General features: G+C 35.6%; 1 protein-coding gene across 1 annotated transcript in view; it reads left to right on the top strand.

Annotated features, from left to right (window-relative positions):
• ADGRV1 (adhesion G protein-coupled receptor V1) overlaps positions 1-20,171 on the top strand; it is a gene marked incomplete at its 5' end in the record, with an annotated part of 249,459 nt that overhangs the window by 58,770 nt on the left and 170,518 nt on the right. The window contains 13 exons of the mRNA XM_083351665.1: positions 580-710; positions 1,683-1,782; positions 2,422-2,601; positions 6,848-6,990; positions 7,519-7,612; positions 8,514-8,592; positions 11,239-11,377; positions 11,891-12,032; positions 13,810-14,072; positions 16,035-16,210; positions 17,368-17,492; positions 18,532-18,698; positions 19,120-19,266. Coding sequence (XP_083207791.1) covers positions 580-710; positions 1,683-1,782; positions 2,422-2,601; positions 6,848-6,990; positions 7,519-7,612; positions 8,514-8,592; positions 11,239-11,377; positions 11,891-12,032; positions 13,810-14,072; positions 16,035-16,210; positions 17,368-17,492; positions 18,532-18,698; positions 19,120-19,266 — 1,886 coding nt within the window. The remainder of the gene's footprint in view (positions 1-579; positions 711-1,682; positions 1,783-2,421; positions 2,602-6,847; positions 6,991-7,518; positions 7,613-8,513; positions 8,593-11,238; positions 11,378-11,890; positions 12,033-13,809; positions 14,073-16,034; positions 16,211-17,367; positions 17,493-18,531; positions 18,699-19,119; positions 19,267-20,171) is intronic.

Below are 20,171 nucleotides of genomic sequence, written 5' to 3'. Positions count from 1 at the left end.
TTGACTTGGCACCAGGTCTTTGTTGCAATGTTCTAATCTGTTCTGCTTTATAGTTTTAATATGATTTTAAATCTTTTAACGATTGATTGGGAGCCTCCCCGATTTGGTTAGATAGGCAGCCTTACAGTATGTGACAAATAAATAAATAAATAAATAAATAAATAAATAAATAAATAAATAAATAAATAAATAGGAAGCTAATTACCATCCCAATATGTATAGTAGTGAACATAAACCTATAAAAGCTATAAATTCTGCTAGCACCAGTTTTCTCATGCTCATGGGTAGAAAACCTTTGCTAGAGAAACTCGGTCTAAAAAGCAAGCAGTAAGTCTGTATCTCAATTTTTACTTGTTAAGAATTGTTGCAGGGTTTTTTTCTGATTTATGTATTTTACAGTCATTTAACAGCAAATCAGATAACGGAAACAATCAGAAAGGCATATATTTATCTTTGAAACAATCTAATGGAAAAAAGTGTTACAACTGAACTTTCTGTTTAGAACTTTCTGTCCCTCCCCCGAATAGTATATTGGCTCTCCTTCCTATCTTATGATATTATGTATTCTTTAATTTCTAGGAGAGCTGTTACAATTTCATGTGCTAAGGACTGCACCAGGAGCTGGCAATGTAACTGTTGACTGGGAAATTGTTGGCCATAATCTGGAACAAAACTTTGAAAATATTTCTGGCATGCTCTATTTTTTAGAGGTAGTTATCATTTATTTGCTTCACATGTCATAATGAAAAGAAAGTGTGAATGCTTGCACTTGATTTGAGAACAGATGGACTGGCAACTTTATTGCCTTATTTGCAATGCAAAATTATACATATCTGCTCAGATGTAAGCTATATTTAGACAAATGCAGTGGGACTTATTTCTAAGCGTGTAGCGCCTCTTCCCTAGTTATTTTACAAGCACAGAAGGATTTGCTAGAATAAAATGTAATATTTGGATATTAATCTGTTATATCCTAAAACCTGCAGACTCTGCTAAATTGTGAATGTCGTAGTAACTTTGTGCCAGTGAGGAGCTTTTAATAATGGAATGTTCTTAGTAAGGAAGACTTCTTATAAGATGGTCGAGGCTAGTATTGCTTGTAATAAAACAACTTAGTAGATGAAAAGGTGATTTGTAGAAATGAGTTTCAATGTGTTAGAGGTAGTCCTCAACTTACAGGTGCAATTGAACCCAAAACGTATGTTGCTAAGTGAGACATTTGTTAAGTAAGTTTTGTCCCAGTTTATGACTTTTCTTGTCACAGTTGTTAAGTGAATCATTGCAGTTGTTCAGTTAGTAACATGGTTGTTAAGTGAATCTGGCTTCCCCATTGACTTTGCTTGTCAGAAGGTCACAATAAATGATCGTATGACCTTGGGACATACTGCAACTGTCATAAATATGAACCAGCTGCCAATATGAACTTTGATCATGTGACCATGGGGGTACTGCAATGGTCATAAGTGTGGGAAAACAATCATAAGTCACTTTCTTCACTGCTGTTGTAATTTTGAACAATCACTAAACAAATGTAAGTCGAGGACTACTGGTAAAACATTGAAACTCATTTCTGCAAATCACCTTTTCATCTTCTAACTCCTTTTATTACAAGCAGTATTAGCCTGGTTCATCTATTATACAGTAGTTGTTAAATAACTGTCCTTTTTTGCTTTAACTAATAGGGGGCACTAAATGCAACACTTTATGTATACCTGCTAGATGACCAGATTCCTGAAGAAAAGAAAGAATATCACATAATCCTGCATAATATTAAAACTCAAGGTATCAATCTTGCAGATTAGTATAGCAAATCAAGATTGGTTCATACATGATGACTAGATTATTTAATATCTTGTAATCTGAAGATGAATGTATTAGTGAATACAAACCATCAGTCTGAAATGCCATGAACAGTCTGTCTGAGTTAGTCTGTTCACAGATCCACAGAACCATTTAATGCTTCAGTCTAACAGGGATATTGGATCAAAGTGAAGTCCTATCTAAGCCAGAGTCTATGGTAGTCAACCAGGTTTTGAGGACAATCGTTTAATGTCCTCTGGGGCAAATCCTGTTTGGAGACAATTTGCTTTTGATTCCAAAAATAAGATATGATGTGTGATAATCATGATAAACATAATCTTCTTTAATTTCTTTATTACTTCTTTAAAACCATTTTAAGATATAATCAACTAGTCATTTTCTCTAGCCCAATAATTAATTATTTTATGCGGTAAGAAAGAGGAGGGGCGCCATGTATGTTGTCACAATCAGAATGAAAAGATTGATAGATCATGGTTTTATGAAAAACATATTGGAGTATCTTTTGCCATATACCACCGAACATTTTTTCTATTAAATTAAAGGGCACATTCCTTTGGGGAGCCATGCTTTTTAACATCATTTTTTAAAATTTATTTTTAGGCGTCACTTCTACTGGCAGTGCTATTTTGGATCATCAAGGATATGAAGCAGTTTTGACAGTAGAGGCTAGTGATGAACCTTATGGCATTCTGAATTTTGCATCTTCATCCAGAACTGTATTAGTCCAAGAGGAAAATAAGACGATTCAACTTTTCATTAACAGAGAATTTGGATCTTTAGGTCTGTAGATAGAAGAATGTAGGCTCTAAAGCATATTTTTGTACATATAGCTTCATTATTATTACTTTCTTACCTGCAATGTTTCACAATATTATGTCATAAAAGCAGAAGAAAATGCATCAACATCCAAATAAATAAATCTGAAACTCTGAAAAAGGAATATATTTTCAATCTAACAGCTAAATTGATTCTGAGCAGGTATATTAGGTACCCTCTGTCAATAGTGGCTAGAGGGTGGATATTAGCACCCAACTAGCTTTCTTTTACTCAAATGCATACATAAATATACTGAAGTACACTCTATTCTCTACGTTGTTGTTTGCAGTGTTGTAAATGGCTTTTCCTTTCACCTGATAAAAGAAGTAATGGACACAGTTGGGAAAGTCTTGTTTGAGAATTGAGTGAAATTTTAATTTAAACAGTGGCTATCTAAACTTTTACTAAAATGATAAAAATACGAGGCATTTTATGGAAGGAATTTCATAATGACATACAGTAACACAGCAAAAAAGACAGTGCTTTTGGCTTATTTACAGTTCGTACCAGCCAATGCATTCTGAACATTCACTGGCCTGCTGTAACATATAAGGAAGAAGGTAGCTAGACCTAGATATCAAATATCTAGATATTTGCACATGTCCCAAAACTAGTATATTATGTTGTTGTTAGCTGCGAAGTCGAGTCTGACCTATCACGACCCTATGGACAACGTTCCTCCAGGCCTTCCTGTCATCTACCATCTTCTGGAGTCCATTTAAGCTCACGCCTACTGCTTCTGTGACTCCATCCAGCCACCTCATTCTCTGTCGTCCCCTTCTTCTATTGCCCTCGATCTTTCCCAGCATTAGGCTCTTCTCCAGTGAGTCCTTCCTTCTCATTAGGTGGCCAAAGTATTTGAGTTTTAGCTTCAGGATCTGGCCTTCTAAAGAGCAGTCAGGGTTGATCTCCTCTAGGACTGACTGGTTTGATCGCCTTGCAGTCCAAGGAACTCGCAGGAGTCTTCTCCAGCACCATAGTTCAAAGGCTTCAATTCTTTGGCGCTCAGACTTTCTTATGGTCCAACTTTCACTGCCATACATTGCAACTGGGAAAACCATAGCCCTGACTATGTGCACTTTTGTTGACAGGGTAATGTCTCTGCTTTTTAGTGTACTGTCTACAATTGCCATGGCTTTCCTCCCAAGGAGCAAGCGTCTTTTAATTTCTTGGCTACAGTCCCCATCTGCAGTGATCTTGGAGCCCAGGAAAATAAAATCTGTCACTACCTCCATTTCTTCCCCATGTATTTCCCAGGAATTGAGAGGGCCAGATGCCATGATCTTGGTTTTCTTAATGTTAAGTTTCAACCTAAGTTTTGCACTCTCCTTCTTCACCCGGATCAAGAGGCTCTTTAGTTCTTCTTCACTTTCTGCCATTAGAGTGGTATCATCTGCGTATCTTAGGTTGTTGATATTTCTTCCGGCAATCTTAATTCCAACTTTTGATTCATCTAGCCCTGCTTTTCTCATGATGTACTCTGCATATAAATTAAATAAGCAGGGTGACAGTATATAGCCTTGCCAGACTCCTTTCCCAATTTTGAACCAATCAGTGGTTCCGTGTCCTGTTCTCACTGTTGCTTCTTGGCCCACATATAGGTTTCTCAAGAGACAAATAAGATGGTCTGGTACTCCCATCTCTTTAAGAACTTGCCACAGTTTGTTATGATCCACACAATCAAAGGCTTTAGCATAGTCAATGAAACAGAAGTAGATGTTTTTCTGAAACTCCCTAGCTTTCTCCATGATCCAGCGTATGTTGGCAATTTGATCTCTAGTTCCTCTGCCTCTTCGAAATCCTGCTGTACTTCTGGTAGTTCTCGATCCACATACTGCTGGAGTCTAGCTTGTAGGATTTTAAGCATAACTTTACTAGCATGAGAAATGAGTGCAATGGTGCGATAGTTTGAACATTCTTTGGCACTGCCTTTCTTTGGAATTGGAATGTAAACTGATCTTTTCCAATCCTGTGGCCACTTTAGGTTGTCTGGCTTGAGGTCAGTGACCACCTCATTGTGATTGTCAGGGATGTTAAGCTCATTCTTGTATAGTTCTTCTGTGTAATTTTTCCACCTCTTCTTAATCTCTTCTGCCTCTGTTAGGTCCCTGCCATTTTGGTCCTTTATCATGCCCATTTTTGCATTAAACGTTCCCTTCATCTGTCCAATTTTCTTGAAAAGATCTCTGGTCCTCCCCATTCTATTGTTTTCTTCTATTTCTTTGCACTGTTCATTTAAGAAGGCATTCTTATCTCTTCTAGCTATTCTCTGGAATTCTGCATTCAATTAGGCGTATCTTTCTTTTCTCCCTTGCCTTTCGCTTCCCTCCTTTCCTCAGCTATTTGCAAAGCTTCCTCAGACAGCCATTTTGCTTTCTTGCATTTCTTTTTCTTTGGGATGGTTTTGGTTGCTACCTCTTGCACAATGTTACGAACCTCTGTCCATAGTTCTTCAGGCACTCTGTCTATCAGATCTAATTCCTTAAATCTATTTGTCACCTCTACTGTATATTCAACAGGGATATGATTTAATTCATACCTGAGTGGCCTAGTGCTTTTCCCTACTTTCTTCAGTTTAAGCCTAAACTTTGCAATGAGAAGCTCATGGTCTGAGACACAGTCAGCTCCTGGTCTTGTTTTTACTGACTGTATAGAGCTTCTCCATCTTTGGCTGCAGAGCACATAGTCAATCTGATTTCTGTGTTGACCGTCTGGTGATGTCCATGTGTAGAGCCGTCTCTTGGGTTGTTGCTATGACCATCGTATTCTCTTGACAAAATTCTATCAGCCTGTGCCCTGCTTCATTTTGTACTCCAAGGCCAAACTTGCCTGTTATTCTGGTTATCTTCTGGCTTCCTACTTTAGCATTCCAATCCCCAATGATGATAAGGACATCATTTTTTGGTGTTAGTTCTATAAGGTGCTGTAGGGCTTCATAGAACCGGTCAATTTCATCCTCTTCAGCACTGGTGGTTGGGGCATAGACTTGGACTACTGTGATATTGAATGGTTTGCCTTGGATTCGAACTGAGATCATTCTATCATTTTGAGGATTGTATCCCAGTATGGCTTTTCCTACTCTTTTATTGACTATGAAGGCTACTCCATTTCTTCTGAGGGATTCTTGCCCACAGTAGTATACCTGATGGTCATCTGAATTAAATTCACCCATTCCTGTCCATTTTAGTTCGCTGATTCCTAAGATGTCGATGTTCAGTCTTGTCATCTCTTGTTTGACCACGTCCAGCTTTCCTTGATTCATGGATCTTACATTCCAGGTTCCTATGGAGAAAAAATCTTTACAGCATCGGACTTTCTTTTCACCACCAGACACATCCACAGCTGAGCGTCCTTTCGGCTTTGGCCCAGTCGCTTCATTCTTTCTGGCGCTATTAGTACTAGTCCTCTGCTCTTCCCCAGTAGCATATTGGACGCCTTCCGACCTGAGGGGCTCATCTTCCAGCATCATATCGTTTTTCCTTTTTGTACTGTCCATAGGATTTTCATGGCAAAGATACTGGAGTGGTTTGCCATTTCCTTCTTCAGTGGATCACGTTTTGTCAGAACTCTCTGCTATGACCTTTCCATCTTGGGTGGCCCTGCATGGCATAGCTCATAGCTTCATTGAATTATGCAAGCCCCTTCGCCATGACAAGGCAGTAATCCATGAAGGGGTACTTAGTATATTTTACCACAATATTTATGTATTTATGCAATCATTATGTCATAATCGCTAGATTTCACATTACTATTAAAAGTACAAAGCAGATGCAAAATATAGCAGCCATTTTTAAATGCTAAACTTCAAAATAGCTGTAGTTTTCTAAGACACCTCTGGTATTACAAATAATAACTCTGCAAACAAGAGGAACAGCAAGTTCAGAAAAATGCAAATGTTTGAAAAAATACACAAAGTTGTTAAAGAAAAATCCAAGGTTTTTTTTTTTAATTAAAAAAGCATCCTAGTGGGTATAGAATATTAACCATGCTCCATCGGCATGGGTACTGAGCATGATATGATTATCAAAATCCAAGTACGATGGACAAATAAAAGAAGCATCTTGATATAAGTCAAAGATGTATCTATAATGCTGGAGCATGTCTCACATCTCTGATATGCAGAGATTTACATAACGTTCTCTGATGTTTTAACTTGTTACAAAATATAGTCTTATTTTTTAATTACATCTGAATTCTATATGTTTACCAGGTGTTGTCAATGTAACCTACACAACAATTTCAGGATTTCTTGGGGCATTGGCTGAACCAGGAGTTGATTATATACCTATATCAGGATCAGTTCTTTTGAAAGAAGGTGTAACAACAGCCACCATAAATATTACTATTCTAGAGGTAAATTGTAATTCTACTCAGTTAAGGAAAAAAGGAGAGAGTTTGATTTTGATGAATGCAGGATTTAGGCCATAATTTCTAATTTTCATGGGGAAATTCTTTGCTCTTTTGGTTGATGGAAAAATCCAAGAGGAACAGTTAATCACACAAAGAGAACTTAGATTTATACAAGTGGAATAAATCTGTTTCATTACACTGGTTTCACTACCATGTGCCACATTTTATAATGTTTAAAATGAATAATGCAGTGTTCCATATTTTTTTCTATTTCATTTCCTGATTACATTACTTGTAGTAAATCTTGTGGTTGGAAACAAGCCTGGCTAGTATTATATTATTTGAAAAGTTGTAATATTTCATTTGACATGCATAACAGGAAAATTTGTAAGGCCTAGTAATTCCATTAGGACTGAGGATGGTAGTTACACACAGTGCATAATAGATGTTTTAAGTGCAAAGTTATGCTAATTTAGAAATAATTTTCAAGTGGACTATAACATGAGCATGTGTTGTGTTTTTGTTTTACAGGATGATATTCCAGAAATGCAAGAATATTTTTTTATTAATCTAACATCTGTGAAACTTGTCACATATCCTTTGACATCTTTTCCTCCCAGACTTGGTAGAAATATTACAACTTTCCATCATGATTTCTTTATATATCTCTATTAAATTTGTACATTTTTAAAATATTTTGTACCAGTGTTAATATATATAAAAATATCTGTTACTCTTATTAGCAAGCTTTCAAAATATGTTGTTCTAAAAAAATAAAACTAACAGAATAGACTTGTCAATGACGTTTCATAAGTAAATTTAATTAGTCAAATTCACATAGAATAAGAACCTGTTTGTATTACTTACAATAGTAAATCTTGCTTATTGTAGAGGAAGAGTGTGATGATGTGTGGTCCCACACTGCTGTTCTACAGTAGGACAACTATTAAATCAACCAGTGGTTACTTTATATTTAAAAATGGCATGTAAAGCATTAGCACATATCTTATTCACATTTTCTACAAATATCAGGTAATATAAATGCTTGGAAAAATAAAGAAAACCTCAAAATTTGCTTCAGGCTTCAAAATTGTAACTTAGAATTCCTCATGAACCTTAGGCTGGTATATTATTTTTGGTTTGGTTCACCATTTCCAAAACACATCATATTTCCTGTTACTGGTGCTAAAACAATATATATTCTAATATTTTCAATTTGATCTTTATTTTGCATTTCTGTAGATCTGATTAGGTTAATTCACTACAAGTTGAAAAATAAATAGAAAAAAATGTGCCAATAGGTTTAAGATGTGTTTATGAGTGATAGCACAGAGAATATTTAGGAATAGTTGGATTATATTAGAATAGTAAGTAATTATTCATTAATATTCTACTTTTTCCCAGGAGCATTTGGAGAGAATGATAGTTAATTAATATTATACATACGTTAATACATAATTTATACTTCTAAGCATTTATGTATAGATCTACAGTACTATATAAAATATTTTTCTTGTTATTTTTAGACATGGATGGTTTAACAGCACAGATAATTATTGATACTAATGATGGAGCAAGAGGAGTAATAAATTGGCAAAATACAAGGTAAGCTTAATTTTCAGTTCACTTGTTTCATTTTTTTCAATTGTTAGTTTGCTCAGCTGAAACCTTTCATGACGTGAATCATGCTGGCACTAAAGACAGTAGGAAATGTAGTCAGCCATTCCTGGAAACAAAATATGGGCTCTCAGTAGTCCAGGACAGCCAAGGTATCATTATCAGAAATGTACCTAATCTACATTTAAGTGATACAGGTGGTTTCAAGGATCTCAAAGTGTAGATAAGATGGTGGCATGAATTAGAAGGTTTTATTAAATATTTATTAAATATTTATTAAATATTGAGAACAATCTGTAGAAGAAAAAGGAATGCTACTTGAACCAAAATGGAACCAGGCTGCTGGTCCATTCCAGTAAAAAGGTGGCAGAGTAGTTTTAAACACATCTGTGGGTGAAAGTCACCAAATACTGGGCAGCATCCAGTTGAGAAAGGTGTAGAAAATACTATAGAATAGCCATCAAGACACCTTAGTGAAACAGTGGTGATGACTTTCAGGAGATAAATAGGGGGGGGGAAAGGTCATGAAAATGTTAACACTAACAACTTTTGAAATAGGATGCATGTTATGAGCATGTCTGATGAATCAGATTATAAATTAAAGTAGCAGGACTTGACAAATTCTGACCTTGGAACTCTGGAGACAGCAGGCTGCCAGATACTGTATTTGGAAATGAAGGTCACAAAAGGCAGAACCTGCTGGATGATAGGCTTGCGATTTGGGGAGCAAGTAATCACCCACTTCTAGCAGAAGAATAATAGCAGACTGAGTCACATATCTTAAACCATGAGTAGAAAAAGAAAAGTCCTCACACAGGTGCACCAAGATAAACAAATATTTAGTATAATGTACCAAGCTCCTGGCATAATAGCAACAACAATAACTTTATTGTCACTTTGAATGTACACCAATCAGCATACATAAAAATGAGATTTCGTTGCATACAGCTCTCAAAGGGTCACCACCTACAATATACATTCCTTGTTCGTGGCCAGCTCAAGCTCTCAGGCTTCAGAACGTCTATTTTAGTCTCTAGGGAGTGAACGATGGCAAACAGGACAGATGGAAATGGAGCTCCATGAGTAATCATGAGTGTCCAAACATTATTTATTTATTTATTTATTATTGGGACTTATATGCCGCCCTATCTCCCGAAGGACTCAGCGTGGCTAACAACAATAAAATACAATAAGAGTTTTCCAAATTTTTAGTCCATTCAGGGGATAGTGGTTGTACTATCTTTCCTGGAGGATTTTACCAGCAATACAGTAACTCATTCTTTTATCACTCACATTTGGAGGACTACAGTTCATTCTATATAGAGTTGCTCTTAAAGATAAAACTTGTGCACAATCCTGCAGATAACCCTGGAATGACTTAGCTTAATGCAGTTTGCATGCTTAATATTATTCATTCCTAGGCAGTATTCTGGTCTCTAAGGAATGGATTCCAAACTTTAGAAATCTGAACAAATGGCATTCTCCACAAATAATATATAATATACAGTTATTGCTATCATTGATAAACAAATATTTAGTATAATGTACCAAGCTCCTGGCATAATAGCAACAACAATAACTTTATTGTCACTTTGAATGTACACCAATCAGCATACATAAAAATGAGATTTCGTTGCATACAGCTCTCAAAGGGTCACCACCTACAATATACATTCCTTGTTCGTGGCCAGCTCAAGCTCTCAGGCTTCAGAATGTCTATTTTAGTCTCTAGGGAGTGAACGATGGCAAACAGGACAGATGGAAATGGAGCTCCATGAGTAATCATGAGTGTCCAAACATTATTTATTTATTTATTTATTATTGGGACTTATATGCCGCCCTATCTCCCGAAGGACTCAGCGTGGCTAACAACAATAAAATACAATAATACAGAAGTTAAAAAATATTAAATTAATGGCCCCAGCAGAATAAATTAAAATTAAAAATTAAAATAAGTTAAAAATTAAAAACATAATTAAAATCCCTGTCAGTCCAGGTCAGCCTTTGAAAAGTATGCTTTTATTTAGTTGGGTCCACCCACCAATCCTGGTGTCTGAAATTTTCTGTCTTGCATTACTCTCCAGGCCGCTTAAATGTGCTGTAAAAGTCTGGAATTCTTCCAGTCAAATTTAGGTCAGTTGAGTGTGAATGTAGGAAGGAAAGAAAAAAACACTCTCTTGTCTATTAAAGAGTTTTCCAAATTTTTAGTCCATTCAGGGGATAGTGGTTGTACTATCTTTCCTGGAGGATTTTACCAGCAATACAGTAACTCATTCTTTTATCACTCACATTTGGAGGACTACAGTTCATTCTATATAGAGTTGCTCTTAAAGATAAAACTTGTGCACAATTCAGCCACCCCCACCCCTTTCAATGGTAGAAGATGCTACAGCAGGATAATGCCAATCTAGTGTCAAATAAAATATTTTTTTTCCCAGATTGCCTTTGCATATGGTAGATGATAGGATTGTGGTAATTAAAGAATCAGGGATTCTATCTTGCTTTTGATAGATTAATGTTTTGCTTTTATTTTGGACGTTCATTTGTTTTAAGCCACCAAGAGCTATTTGATAAGCTAGCCTATAAATATTTAAATAAAGAAATCATAGGTAACTTTTCTTTTTTTCCCTTCAGGTTTGATGTAAATGAAGTAAATGTAAATTTAACATTAGTGATATTCCGGGACCGAGGATTGTATGGTAATGTGTCCTTATTCTTGTATGCTCAGAATCTGGAAGCATATCAGGGACTGGACTTTAATCTTTCTTCAAGGGTAAGAACAAACCATCATAGAAAACCATTTTTTCCATAATATAAAATGGATGTTTCAGGGAAAAGTGTAAGCAATTGTACCCTGAACATTAGGACTGTGGAAAGCTTCAAAGTTCATCCCATTTATTGTTCAATCTGTATACCTTCCTTCCTCTGTACACCGCCCCGAGTCCCTCGGGAGAAGGGCGGTTTATAAAAACAAATAAATAAATAAATAAATTTCTTCAATAATAAGTTTTTCAATTTAAAAAAAACATCAGCATGACACTTTGTTTATAAATACACTATGCACTTGCATAGGTCTTTAAGCTTCCAAAGAAAGTGAGATGTTGGGATATGTAACTCTTTTATGTTTATTGCACGTATTTTTATCATTTTACGATGATTTGTACTTTTTCAAACATTTCTGTAGATCCTTTGTAAAAGTCACAAAGAAATTACATTTTTCTGTACATTTTTATGCATTGCTTTTCAACATATTATTTAAACACATTTACAATATGTTTCATTATAGACTCTTTGTTTTACTGATGGAGAAAGATATAAATATATTGAGGTTCAAATTTTTGATGATGAGATTCCTGAAAGAGATGAGAGATTCCAACTAATTTTAACAAATCCATCTCTTGGATTAGAATTGGGAGAAAATACAACAGGTAAAATTAATGAATTTGGAATTGGTATTTTATTTTGTGATTGCCTTGGTTCTATTCTCAGTTACTCATGCCCAGGTCACCTCCAGAATAGATTACTATATGATAGCATGTTCTACATGCGGCTGTCTGTTGAAAGCATCCAGACACTACAAGGGGTGTAAAGTGTGTTCCTTAGTCAGAATAGGTAAAACCTCTATTCTGTGAGCTACACTATCCATGTTCTATTCAAGGTACTGATGATGACCTATAAAGCCACCATGGCAATGTGCTAGTTATTTGAGGGACCACCTTTCCCTGGTTACATCTACTCATCCAGTCAAGGCTGGCATGAGGTACATGAGATCCTGTCCACAAAACACAGGGCCCAGGAGGAGAGCCTTTTCTGCCACAGCACCTGCCCTTGAGAACATCATCCCACCCCACCGTCCACTGTCCCTCAAGGTTAGGCTGATCTTGCTGGAATTTTGGAAGGTTCTCAAGACATGGTTTTGTCATTATGCCTGGAGACCAGTGGTGGTATTGAATCAATTAGCCAGCTGTATTGTTAGTGACTGTTAACTGCCCTCTCCTGTTAAAAGTTTTAATTGTTTTATTTGGTTTTTAATGGTTTTATTTTGGTTGTTTATTTCTAACTATTATTTTCTATTTTTAAGTCTGTGAACCACTGAGAATCACATGGGTGAATTGAATGAATGAAAGAGTAAATGAATATGCCAACCTATTATTAATAACAGTGGATACTTGTGCATTATTCTTTATAAAGGTAAAAAAGGTAAAGGTTCCCCCACACATCTGTGCTAGTCGTTTCCAGCTGTAGGGGCCGGTGCCCATCTCCATTTCAAAGCCAAAGAGCCAGCGCTTGTCCGTGGTCATGTGGCCGGCATGATAAGACACCAAAGGCGCACGGAACGCTGTTACCTTCCCACCATAGCGGTCCCTATTTTTCTACTTGCATTTTTACGTGCTTTCGAACTGCTAGGTTGGCAGAAGCTGGGGCTAGTAATAGGTGCTCACTCTGTTATGGGGCACTCGGGATTCAACCCGCCAAACTGCCAACCTTCTGATCGACAAGCTCAGCGTCCTAACCCACTGAGCCACCGCATCCCTTATTTATTCTTTATAGTCATAAGCAATTTACATAATTCCCTAAATTACTAATAGTTAGCAATGATCGGCTGGCAGTCTGCCGTATTGTTTTGCAATTACCTATATTGTTGTGCAATTTTTTTTTATTTTTTATTTTTGGTGAGGTGTGTTGCTAAAAGTTTTCAGTTCTTTTCAGTATTGAAGATAAGACAATATAACAGGACAATATGAAACCTTCTGACACTTTTAAAACATTATTTTCACTTTATAGTTCTTAATGCAGAAAACTATGTAGATTTCGTATTTAAACAAAAATAATAGGATCAGTAGAATAACATTTATATTTATTATGAGAGTTTTTTCTTGTTTGATGTAGCTTTGAAATGCTGAATTTTAGTTGTTCTTCAGGACTATGTTTTTCAAACCTTGCAAAGCAAAACTGGAGCACAAATTTTCCTTGTAGGTATTAGAAATAGAAGTCTTAATTTATTGTTATTATAATTATTTATAATCTTTATAAACTTTGTTATCTTCCACAAATTTATACTAAGAAAAATCTCAGATATATACTGTACCTGAATTTAGATACCAATATTGATAATAGTGTCATGTATTAAATTATATAGAAGTATTTCCTAATGAATGTATGTTATGTATTAAGGTGATCATTTCTTTTATTATCTGTTCAAAGCAACAATTACTATTCTGGCCAATGATGACGGTCATGGAGTTTTGTCCTTCAACAATAGTGAACATTTTCTCCTAAGGGAACAGACAGCACTTCATCTAATGGAAAGTGTTGCAATACTGAATATTATCAGAGAACCTCCTCAAGGAATATTTGGAATAGTGACTGTCCAATACATAGTGCAAGAGATAAATTCTTCTGAAGCATCAGTAGATTTGACTCCATCACAGGGTTATATTGTTCTAGAAGAGGGAATAAGAGTCAAGGTAACATACAACAAGTAGTTTCTACAAAACATAAAAAAATATTGTTTATTTAAGAAATAAAATACATAAATTGGTTTACATCAATAAACATATATTACATGTACATTGTACTACTTGCCTTAAGAACTAATTTACAAATTGCACAGGATGATTGTATTGATTTGGATTGTAGGCAGAAGAGATTTAGATATTCAAATGTTTTGCCCTTTCAAAAGCAAAGTTTTTTTGGCTGACATCGCAGTACATGTTTATTTGGAAATATTTATTTCAACATCAATTATTTTTGAAAATACATACGCTTTGTTGGACATCTTATTTGGCAAGTTCTGATGAGTTACTACAAATAGATGGAAAATATGATATTTATATGCTTCTGTTTCAGAATAATAGTGTTTATTAAGAATATTTGTTATTACTTAGGAGTTGTGATATTATTGTACAGCAGGGATGTCAAACTGCCGGCCCACAGGCCAGACATATCTTCTGGATGCCGCACCCACTCCATTGCTGGCAATAGTGAAAAGGGTCCGATATGTTGTGCGACGTCACGTGACATCGCGAGTTTGACATGTTTGTTGTAGTGTTTCATTGCTGATTGCTGGTTTGGGTAATGAAATGCTGGTTTCATTGCTGGTTTGGGTAATGAAACATCTACAACAGGGGTGTTAAACTGCCGCCCTGCAGGCCAGACGTGTCATCCAGAAGCCGCACCCTCCCCATTGCCAGCAATGGCAAAACCATTCCGATATGTTGTGCAACGTCACATGACATCGCGAGTTTGACATGTCTGATCTACAAGAAAACAACCAAACTCAGAGAGCACTAAGGACCCATCATTTCAACCCTGAACTACAAATATTCTTATTTATTGGTAAATTTCAATGCTTTTAAATACATATTTTCTCATTGTTCCATCAGTATATTGTGTCCACAGTTTTTAACCAATTTTATCCTACCATCTTTCACATGTTCTTCTTGTTCTTCTTCCATTTCAAATTTCAATAAAAGTTTTAGTAATTTTAGGAATTACATTTTCATCATTTGTACATAGTTCATATTCTGTCTTTTGCTGCTCGGTTCCAAATGTCCTATTATCTACATCACATCTTTCTCTTAATTATGTATATGAAAACCATTGAAAATTAAATCCCAATTGACAACTAAATCCCTCTGCAGCCAATTGCTTTTTTGATTTCATTTTATATTCACTATATTCCTGTTAAACAACTCTTGTTAAGTTAACAATTTTTCTTTACCTGTTGTTTTTTCCTGATGTATTAATAAGTTAAAGGGATATACAAATAATAAATTAATGGAATGACCTGGATATTTTTTTCTGATATTGGATTTACAAAAGAGCTTTGTGAAAGCTTTGAAAAAAATGTGGCAAAAAAATCAAAAGACATCAAGTTTTTTTTAAAAAAATCCCATTTATATCCCGCCCTTCTCTGAAGACTCAGGGCGGCTTACAATCTAAAGCACAAATCAATGTGCTTAGCAATAGCCTTCATTCTATGTATATGCCTGCTTATTAGGGCTTTCGCCCCCCCCCCAAAGCGGCATTATTACAAAGTCAGCTTAATTGCCCCCAACAATCTGGGTCCTCATTTTACCTACCTCGGAAGGATGGAAGGCTGAGTCAACCTTGAGCCTGGTGGGACTCGAACATGCACTAGTTGCAGGCAGCTGGTGTTACTTAAGGAGGCATTAGCCCACTGCTCCACCAAGGCTCTTATTGGAAGTAATTTCATTATATATTTATTTTTATTTTATTTTATTTAGTTTGTATTAGTTTTTATTTTTGTAATAGTAATTTTTAATAAAATTGCGATTAAAAATAAATTGTCCCCAACAATGACAGTTTCTTCCATCCTAACATGTCCTCCTTGATTTCATTCCATGTCTTAATGCAATTATACTGATATCCAAGGTTTTGATACTAATACGTTGCTTTTTATTCAGAATCTGCATATTAGTGCCATCCTGGATGCTGAACCAGAAATGGATGAACATTTCATGGTTACACTGTTCAATCCAACTGGTGGAGCCAGATTGGGTGCAAGAACTGAAACGCTGATCACAGTGTTGCAAAATCAAGCCCCCTTGGGACTTTTCAGTATCTTTCCAGTTACAGAAAGGTAACTTTTGTGTTAGGTCAGAAATTAATTTGATAGTTATTTATAAAAGTTAACATACTTTAGTCTTTAGTCTTCTTAAATTTCTTCATATTTATAACACAGAAAAAGGCAAATGTCAGAGTTATAGATATATAAAAATGTCATAAAGAAGATAAATAGCCACCATAAATGTTGATAGTAATTTTTTTTCATTGCTTATTATCAATATATTTTAATGGGAGAGAGTATACAGATATTTTAAATACATTAAATAATAGTTATACATTTAAATGCTTCTATATATTGACCATCTTTTCCTTAACAGTAGACATTTGGAGATTTCATTAACATTTTCTAGCTTCAGTTTTTATTCCTGGTCTAAACTGTTTTATTGTTGATGGAATATGGTATTGTGCCAGTTCTATTAAAATAAATCTGTGTACTTCTCTGTTTTGCTTTCCTTGGATCCCATGGCAAACAATAAGCAGCCCAAACTAGAAATGTGCAAAACCATTCTGAAGGTTGCCTTGTGCTGCAAACAAAGCAAACTACTTCTCAAGAGTGATGAATGCCATGTCTTCTAAATGGCTTAACTGATTTTGAGGCTCCCACTTGAACTGACTGTGTATGAATGCACAGGGTAACACAGCTTTTAGGATGACTTATGATCAGTACAGCGACAGTCCTGGAAGAACTATCTGGGCACATGCATGGCCAGAGACAAAGTTGTGAGGCCCTTGAACTGGCCTGACTCCATCACTGCTCCACTCAGTTGACAAAGCACTCTCCAGATGTTTTTGCACAATCTGTTCTGTATTCACCCAAACCAGTGACATTTATTTCTAAGTAAATATGTACAGTGGTATCTTTTGAATACACCATGAAAATTTTTAAAAAACCACAGGTTACATTTCTAAATATGTTGCTATAATTTATAGAATATTTACATTATACGTAGTATCTACTCTCAAAACTACTATGAAAAAGTCTGCTATTTTCACATCAATATGTCAGATTTTACATGTGCTGAAAAACAGCTTATTTACAATCAGTATGCCGATAGAACACCTTCCTCGTATTTTTATTTTATCATTTACTTAGTTGTATAGCACTTGGAGAAATGAATCTGAAAAAGGATCACTATTTATATGCTTTGTTAAATCTTCCATAATTCTTAGGACAAATTCTATTGTAGTTGAGGAAGCAAACACTGCAGTCTACTTGAAAATATCTCGGAGCAATGGACTCAATACATCAGTGAGTGTGGAATGGGAAACACGACCTGATTCTGCATTTGGGATAAGTAAGTCAATTCATGGGTTTTGATAGGTTATAGAGGACCGGTTTTTATAACTCATGCATAGTAGTAGTAGTAGTAGTAGTAGTAGTAGTAATTATTATTATTATTATTATTATTATTATTATTATTATTATTATTATTATTATTATTATTTAATTTCTATACCGCCCTTCTCCCGAAGGACTCAGGGCGGTGTACAGGGCAATACAATAAAGTAATCACAGAGAACTAATGCCCCTTCCATAGACAATGATTGTATCCATCCAAGGTTGGCTTTGTGCCTTTTTGTGCCTTATATATGTTCTGGGATTCTGTGTTGATCTCATAGCATCCCGAAACATATGTAAGCCTTGGAAGCTGAATCAATTAGCCACTGGGTTAGCTTTCCCTCTAGAAAAAAATCCAAGAAGTCTGTGCTGTTTTTTTGTGTGTGCTGTAAATCAAGTAGTTTCCCATTGGAAGTGTCCGTTTGGTTCCCTTAATTTCATTTTACCTGATCCCTTTCTTCCCCAAAATGTGACTTCTTAAGGGTTTTTTTCTTCCCTTCCTTTTTTTGTAGTTACAATATGATCAGGGAAGAACCAGGATAGGTGCCAGTTGTTTATTGTTTTGGTGTTCTCCCGGTGGGCAACTGGAGTAAAATTTTCAATGGGAAGGTACAGCAGTGAGAGGCTAGTGGTTTTGTTGGATTGTCCTGAATTGTTCCCAAGGTTCTGGAATGGTTTGATAAGCAGCTACCTGTAGACTTGATCCTATTTGCCTTTTTTCTTCTAGGTAATACAGTTTTAACCAGTGCTTTTTTTGTAAAAGAAAAAGGTGCCGGAACTCACACATGTCATACAACCCGCCTTGCCTATCCTACAAGGTTCCATCCAAAAAAGGTGCCGGAACTCCGTTCTGAGCGTTCTATGAGAAAAAAAAGGCCTGGTTTTAACAGCTCATGGTCATTTGGGATGAAGCCATTGGTCAGCTAGCAATATGGACTTTCTTTGTTTTATGCCAATATGTATTGTTAATAGCATTAATTTTCTTTTAACTACAGAGGGTGGGTTAAGTGTACTTGCCGTTTTACAAAGTTTTGAGGAAGAATCAATATCTAGCTGGTGTTTCTTTATGGAAGGAGACTTTTTATATGGTTTATTGTTGAGAACAAATCCAGCTGTAAAGTCTTCAATATATCAATGGCGTGGAGTTTTTGTTCCTGTTGAGGTAAATACTGTAAAAAATTTGACCCACAATGTACAAATTGAACCCTTTTTCATACTTTCTACCTGCCTTGTTTCAGACTATATGATACACAGATAGACCTTGTTTAAAAGCCACAATTAGAACCAGCAATTCAGTTATTAAGTGAAATGGTTGCTAATTGAAACCATGGTCATGCTTATGTTCTTCAGCTTTCCTTTGCTTTACAGACTTGCAAAGGTTATAATGTGAGGGTTGATTGTAAAGTTGTTTTTTCATCACGGTCATAACTTTGAACAGTTGCTAATTGAGGAATCACTAAAGGAGGGCTACCTATAAATCTCATTTCAATAGAGAGAAATGTTAAAAAATATTTTCTTAAAATAATTCATGGATTTTATTAATTGAATAGTAACAAAAGCTATTGGTTTACTTTTTTGCTTAGGAATTCAGTATTGAGAATCCTCATCATTGTATGGCATTTCAAATCAACGGCTCCTCCTATTTAATAATTACTCATGGTGGAATAAAAGAAGATAGACCTTCTAACAACACTGTGTTCCTGTTTACCTCTGGATTTCAGCTGCTAGAGGTAATATTGTTTCATTATCCAAATTTCCTTTCAGCTTGTTTACAACTCACATACTTGAATTGAAAATTCTTCTCCCTGATAATATCAAAGCTAGCAATATCAGAAAAATTATAAATACTTGTTTGTAAACCATGGTACAGCATGCATGAGTTGAGCATCTGTTTGAGGCAAAGCTAAATACCATTTGGGCACAATTAATTGAATGCTAGAATTTCTTCAAAAAAATATAAGATGAATTTAGTCCTAGGGGAAAAATAACTTTGTTCTGCAAAATATTCCAAAAAGTACAAATATAATGCCGCTTGGGGGGTGTATGAAAGCCCTAATAAGCAGGCATGTACATAGAATGAAGGCTACTGCTAAGCTTGTAAGCCGCCCTGAGTCTTCAGAGAAGGGCGGGATATAAATGGAATTAAAATTTAAAAAAATTAAAAAAAAATTCTCAGTCTGGAGTGGCAATAGTGTAACGAAGTTATTTCAGTCTTAGAACCAATAAGTAGGTTTAGTGAAAAGCCAGAAGGCAGCAGACCTAAAGTGATCTCACTAATTACTTTCAGAAAAACTGTAGAAATAGGCCTGAGATTCACTCGGCAAAACCCAACCTTAGACAGCGTTCTAAAGTGTGAAACACACTTTAGAATGCTATCTAAAAATAATAAATAAAAAGACTAAAGTGTTACGTATGCTTGTGAATTTGACAGCAAGATGAGGAATGAATGTGACAGTGGAAATAACAAGAGGGGGATTAGATATTTGAGTGATTGGGAATTTATTTATTATACTTCAACTTTCTTAACCACCCATCTCCCTCAGAGTTGGAATTCATTTTCAGATAAGCTCGTTCTGTATAAAAATACGGAGTGCATTTTAATCATGATGGCATCAGACTAGTCTTGTGTAATATC

This window comes from Vipera ursinii, assembly GCF_947247035.1.
Source record: "Vipera ursinii genome assembly, chromosome: 2".
In the NCBI taxonomy this organism is placed as follows: Eukaryota; Metazoa; Chordata; class Lepidosauria; order Squamata; family Viperidae; genus Vipera; species Vipera ursinii.
This window is presented reverse-complemented; position numbering and strand designations above follow the sequence as displayed.